The 6,923-nt window shown below is 40.4% G+C and overlaps 1 protein-coding gene across 1 annotated transcript in view; it reads right to left on the bottom strand.

Moving 5' to 3' along the window:
- Positions 1-3,965: 3,965 nt before the first annotated feature.
- ST6GALNAC5 (ST6 N-acetylgalactosaminide alpha-2,6-sialyltransferase 5) overlaps positions 3,966-6,923 on the bottom strand; it is a 212,723-nt gene continuing 209,765 nt past the window's right edge. Inside the window, exon 5 of the mRNA XM_086390647.1 lies at positions 3,966-6,278. Within this exon, the coding sequence (XP_086246773.1) occupies positions 6,047-6,278 (232 nt within the window). The 3' untranslated portion in view covers positions 3,966-6,046. The remainder of the gene's footprint in view (positions 6,279-6,923) is intronic.

The following is a 6,923-nucleotide window of genomic DNA, read 5'->3' as shown; positions in this document are numbered from 1 at the left end:
ACTAGGTGGAAGAGCAGACAATGTAGGAGGGGAACTCCAGAGTGTTCACATGTTCCAAAATGTAATGGTTATGGCTCCTGCAGAGGTCCCAACCAGCAGCTACTCACCTTTGCTGACATTATGCCATTTTGCCCTCTGCAACCAGGTGGTCTTCCGATGCCAGGTGCTGGCCAGGTGGGGTGACTCAGGAGCCTGGGATACTCCACCTGAGGACACCTTTTCTCAAGAGTTCTTTTCCCTCATATTCTGATAGAGATGAAACCATTTTAGATGTGTTTTATAGAAACAAAAGGTTGGGGGGGATATTTTATTTTTAAGATAAATATACGGTTAATTTTTATAGGTCTTCGGTAATCATCAGTTGGATTCTCAGCAGCTTAATTAAGCTGTCAAGTTTAAGGCAGGCTGTACTCATCTCATTTAGCCTCCTTTTTGTAGTTGAATCACAGAAGTCAGAGCCCAAAATATTTTTCCCTTTTTTGCGTGTGGTATAGCATTTGTCAATATTAAATTTAATTTGTGCTAAGAGCAGCTCACCAACAGTGAGAAAACAAAGCTTGCTGAACTTCATTTTGTGAGTTCAGAACAGCCAGCATAGCGAACCTAATGAATTCAGCAATATTGTTCTACTGAATCTAGGTCAACTCTGTTGATTAAAAATGTTATAGGTTTAAGGACTGACCCTATAAAAACCCACTTAAAATTTAGCTATTTTACCACCTATTCTGTCTCTTGTACTTCTTACATGGAAGGATATATACCAATTACCGATTCAATGGGCCAACGTTAAGATGTCATCAACAACAGACCTTTATTGAGCGCCTATTGTGTGCAAGGCACTGTGCTATGGGGCTACAGAGACAAAGAAGAAAGAAGTCCCTGCTCTCAAAGAGCTTACAGTCTAATTAGACTAACAGGACACACACATAAAAAGACAAAGGACAATCCAAGGTAGCATATAATATTAGGTCACTGAGTAGAAACAAATAAGATTGCCTCCTATTTTTTTTTTTTTTTAATTTCTATGGTGGCTCAATACCCTGAATAGGTGGGGATAAGGGAGCTGGAATAAAAGGGTTCGGTTCAGTTCAGTTCAGTTCAGTCGCTCAGTCGTCTCCGACTCTTTGCGGCCCCATGGACTGCACCATGCCAGGCCTCCCTGTCCCTCACCAACTCCTGGAGTTCACTCAGACACTCCTATTCATTTATAAGCTGTGTAGACACTCTCTCATCTTTTCCATTCCAACGTATCTTCTGGCAAGTGCTACAACCTTGGCCATTGGTTCACTTTTACTCCAAAGCCCTTGGTATTGTAATTCTCATTGAGGTGGCCTTTTGATAGGATAGCCACTGTTCTGGCTTTCCTGGGGCCGTCTGGATTTTAGTACAAAACGTCCAAATTTTGAAATTCCTCCCCTTTTCTCCTCCCTTGACCCTGGGGAAACCAGGATGGTACTTCTGAACTACCTGTTCCTGTAGCTCTCCCACCTACTATGGCCATTACCCTAGCAGGACTCACCCCAAATCTGTTCACCAGTTAGGTCTCTAGTTGAAAAATGTATAAGGAAGACCTTAACAAGCTCCTAAAGACTGCTGGTTTAAGAGCACACTGTAGACAAAAGAAGACATCAGGAGAGAATGACAGCAAAGACAGAATGAGGTTTAAGAGAGAAGCAGTGAGGATGCAAGCAAGACACGATTGGGTGAGGAATGAAAAACGTAAGTTTTAACATCACCTCCTAACACGAAGAGTGGGAACACAGGCCCTTCTCTGAGTAGGTCTGTTTAACAACTTGAATCATCACGCCAGTGGAATCCAGGGTATATTTCTGAAATGAGGTCACTCCTACCTAAGTGCAGATATTTGGGCTTATTAAATAAGTTCAGTTCAGTTCAGTAGCTCAGTTGTGTCCGACTCTTTGTGACCCCATGAATCGCAGCATGCCAGGCCTCCCTGTCCATCACCAACTCCCGGAGTTCACTCAGACTCAGGTCCATCGAGTCAGTGATGCCATCCAGCCATCTCATCCTCTGTCATCCCCTTCTCCTTCTGCCCCCAATCCCTCCCAGGATCAGAGTCTTTTCCAATGAGTCAACTCTTTGCATGAGGTGGCCAAAGTACTGGAGTTTCAGCTTTAGCATCATTCCTTCCAAAGAAATCCCAGGGCTGATCTCCTTCAGAATGGACTGGTTGGATCTCCTTGCAGTCCAAGGGACTCTCAAGAGTCTTCTCCAACACCACAGTTCAAAAGCATCAATTCTTTGGCACTCAGCCTTCTTCACAGTCCAACTCTCACATCCATACATGACCACAGGAAAAACGATAGCCTTGACTAGCTGGACCTTTGTTGACAAAGTAATGTCTCTGCTTTTGAATATGCTATCTAGGTTGGACATAACTTTCCTTCCAAGGATAGGTACATATGTGTTTAAATAACCACTCTCATTCCTAATAGAATTTCAACATTTTCCTTCCTTCTAAATACCCTTACCATCTAAATCAATAATTTTAATTTTGAGGTGAGTTTTATTTCAAAATGAGGCTATAGCCTTCCACTTTTCATGTAATTCAAATAAATCAGTAACAGAGAGAACCTAGAAAACAAAGGTAATCTGTCTTGAGTGGTCTTGTTTGGAATCCGATACACATATCCAATAGTAACCTAAGGATTCCAAGGAACCTCATAGAAATTTCTCTTTTAAGTACAGGACTCTGTGTTTTGCTTTCACTTATTTTTTGGAGAGAAGCTCCAAGTCTGCGATCTTAGGATACTGGAAGTTCCTGCATGGCTCTGGTTTTATGTCTGGCCCTTAGGAGCACATCCCAGGGTTAGTGAAGCACAGGGACTTAGTTACCAAACACCCATTAACCATAATGGAAATCACACAGCGAAGGCCCCACGCAGCACACTGAATATTTACCTCCTAATGTTCTTTTAATGTATGTTTTCTTGGGTGAATATTTACTGTAGAATATTAAATGCAAGATTCCTCTTTTTATGGGCCATTTGAAGTGATTGATTTTGTTTGTGCATTCCTGTATCCTTGCCCATAAAGGCTATCTATTGTAATGGCCTCTATTCAAATGTTCTTGTGTTGAAATAACAGACTCCACGGATGGGCCAGCCGTGGCTTTGAGTTGCTTCGGTCTTAAAAGCTAGGAGGAAGCTGATGACAAAGCTGGGGAGAGAGGGAAAAGGTATGTAACATAATGAGTATGACTCAGGCTTCAAATATAATCGGATATTGAAATCACTGAGGTCTGTAAATGTGGTTTGTAGTTTTTTTATATCAGAGCTGATTTTAATGGCATTGCACTGTGTTAAAAATGATAGTCATGAAATGATTTGGCAAGATAGTTCAATTGCTCATAACCAGGCCCAATAGCACAACTTATCAGAATTCTAGGTATTTTCTTTAAATGCTATAATAAAACCACTGACCATTAATGATTTCTTACATATTTACACCATATTTTTTAAAAATATAAATTCACATACATATCCTAGCCACATGTAGATTTAAAATATTTCCCAACAAAGCCAGGAATTTCAGAATTTCTTTGATTTATACTCTTTTGACTATTTGAGAGGGGAAAGTTTCAAAAAAGGTGGAGCTATCATATATTCTTGAAAAACAAAACAAAAACAAAACCCCTAAAACCTAAAGATAACAGACATTTGAGATTATTATTGGATTCAGTAATATAGCTACATTTTTGCATGTCCCGAGTATGCCTTTCCGAATTTTCATAAAAATAAGACTTGTTAAAGAAGTTATTTACATCTGAGTAATATAATCTCTTCAAGTGATAGTAAATGTGGCCTATATTCTTGTGATTTTTAGTAAGTTCATAAAGTATTGTTTGTTCAGAGTCCGTGCTGTAGAAGAGATTGTGCTGGAATAAAATTCCTTTTGTCTCCTTAAAAAATTGAGAAAATTTAAAGAACACATTCCAATATGTCTTGGACAGACATTTCAACTGTATTGACTTTTTACAGCTCAAGTCACACCACAATAATACCAATATTGTTTTTGCTACATGAGTATCTGGACTGTGTTTGCATCTCAATAACAGTACTCCATATAATTAATAGTACTAGTTCAAGAGAATGGAATTTTAGTACTTCATAAGGAAAAGGAAAAGATGGTAATGTGAGAAACCTTCTTTAATCACAAACCAGGTCATGTTTTGTAAAACAGCGTCAGTCTCCATACATAATATTTGCTGGTGCCTTCAAATTTGGCATTAGAGAAATTAATTCCTCCTAAGCCATGAGTAAAGAAAACATTGATATATTTTCTAAAAGGCTATTTTTGAACAATATTACTTGCATAATTGAAATCTTCTATACTAGCTGATCTTGGCTTTGAATAAAATAAGTCCTTTATACTCCTGAAGACCAGGGAACGGCAGTGAATATAAGATTTGCAGTGAGTGAACAGTTCATAGGATAAATGAGTCATGTGATGGAAAAATCTTGGGTTCTCTTCTCACAGATTCACAGAGGTATAGTTCCTTGTTCTTGTAGTCAGAGAACAGCATGAAAGTTCTCCCTCCTGGCTCACTCTTTCACAGGGCATAGTATGAAAGTCCCCACCTCCCCCCCACTGCTGTAATACACACACATTCTTTCTCACTCTTTTGGTGCGAAAAGCACCAGAGAATCAGGGGATGGATTTTTGCCTATGGGGTCCAGGGAGGAGGTATTTTTTCACTACAAGGGGGAGCTAGGTAGTAGGGAGATATAAAGTGAAAGTGTTAGTCCCTCAGTCATGTCTGACTCTTTGTGACCACGTGAACTGTAGCCCACCAGGCTCCTCTGTCCATGGAATTCTTCAGGAAGAATACTGGAGTGGGTTGCCATTCCCTTCTCCAGGGGATCTTCCCAACTCAGGGATTGAACTGGAGTCTCCTGCATTGAAAGCAGACTCTTTACTGTCTGAGCCACCAGGGAAGCCCCTAGGGAGATATAAAAGGCCCCCTAAAATAAGGCTCCTGCGACTGCGGGAGCCCCATCATTCCAAGTATAAAGTCCTTATGTAGATCAATGAGATGCTCATTGAGAGAATTTCAGATCTGCATGAAACTTAAGTGACGTCACTGTACCAGAGGACAGTGACATCACTTTGCAGAAGAGGAAACTAGGGCTTAAATGAAGCGACCTACATTACCCAAGCCAACTGTCTTTCAGTTTCTCTTGTTGGTCTGGTTTTTGTTTGAACAACGCAGTTTTTGGTTTTCAATATTGTCATCTGGAGCATTTCTGCATGTTGGAAAATATCATAGCTGTTCTTGAAGCATGAGGGTTCAAAAAATGCAATGCGACGTTTCCAAGCCATATACTGTTGCTTGCTAACAATGAGCACTGTGAACACGGCAGTTTGTCTCCCAGTTCTGGGCCTTTTCCAATTATCATTCAGGATTAAATAATTAGGAGGGATAAATTACCACATAATCATAATCTATAAAAATACTGGCCTAGCGCACACTAAAAAACTCTCAGTAAATAAATATTGGGCATTTGCTTATGAAAGTGAAGATGTACTCTTCAGAAATCATGTCCATATTTCCAAGGCTACTCTTTATAAATCACACATACAGAGTCCAACAGATAACAAAGGTTATAGTTCAGGTTAGGATACAATTTGATAGAAAAATGACTTTAGAGGTGGTATTTCTACAAAGGGATACATCTAATGTTGAGTTATTTATGTCTCAGTTTCGAAGGCAATACTTAAAAAGTTCCTACACACTTTCTGCCACGGCAGCATCACTGAAATGCGCATTTGGCTCCTAAGGTAACCCCTTTAGAAAGGGACAGCACTCACTAGGATGTATTAATTCTGGAATCTTCCCTTATAGACCAACTGCACTAGTTTGTAGTCATGCCTCAGAGGCATCTATACATGGTACCTCTTGAGGAGGAAGCTATTCCTGCGACCAGTTTTGTTCCTCTTTCATGTCTGGGGTTTCCGGAAGTTCAGTGGCCCAATGTTTGATACAGTGGGGTTCTTAGGATTTCCGTCTGGCCACACACATTCTTCAGAACACAGGTTTATTCTCAGAATGACTATTGGTAAGAGATTCTGGTTTCCAGTCTGGTTGAAAAAAGTGAATATTGAATGTCTGTGCCCAGTTCTTAAAGACTCGTTTCTCTGTGATAAAGCGGTGATGACTGCCCTTCCGTCCTCGCTCATGGGACAGGTACATTGTACATTCATCAGGTCCAAAAGGTTCATAATAGTGATAAGGTACTGAAAGGTGGTTGGGATCCCTGTAGGAGGAAAGTGAAATAACTGATTAAAACAAAAACAAAAATACTTTCACTGATTTAGGTAAGATGTTACCTTTAATAAGCTGATAAGCACAAACTACACTTTCACATTAAATGAATTTCAACAAATGGCTTTTCTGATGCTTAAGCAATATACACATGGAGAGGTTCTGAGGTTGTGCAATAAAGTCAGTGACCATCGTGATCAGTGAGATTAAACATGCAGTAGGACATTCAGGCTTTTAGGTTTAGAAACTACATAGTCCTAAAACCCAACTATAGTTCTGATTTCCACTCTTGCCCCATACAGTCTGTTTAGCACACACAGTAATGATAATATTTATAAAACAAAAACAGATCATTCTGCTTCCTCACCCCCACCCCTCTCCAAACCCTCCAAAGGCTTCCAGCTATACTAAGAGCATGGCCTACAGGGTGTAAGCTAGCTTCACTCCGGAGTCTCTTCTAACCTACTCAGCCTTGTCTGCTATGCTCCTACGTTATTGGCCTCTCTGGTGGTCAACTCTGCCAAGCTGGTCCCTCCCCTGAGGTCATGGCTGTTGAGGGCAGTCACCTGGCTGGTACACACCTTCAGTTAACTCCTTCTCACTGCTGGGGATTGACACAGATGTATCATCCTCAGAG

Source organism: Bos grunniens, chromosome 3 (assembly GCF_055505025.1).
Source record: "Bos grunniens cultivar Pamir isolate PY7600 chromosome 3, Bosgru_T2T1.0, whole genome shotgun sequence".
Classification (NCBI taxonomy): domain Eukaryota; kingdom Metazoa; phylum Chordata; class Mammalia; order Artiodactyla; family Bovidae; genus Bos; species Bos grunniens.
The sequence above is the reverse complement of the archived record's forward strand: the minus strand, read 5'-3'. Positions and strand labels throughout refer to the sequence as shown.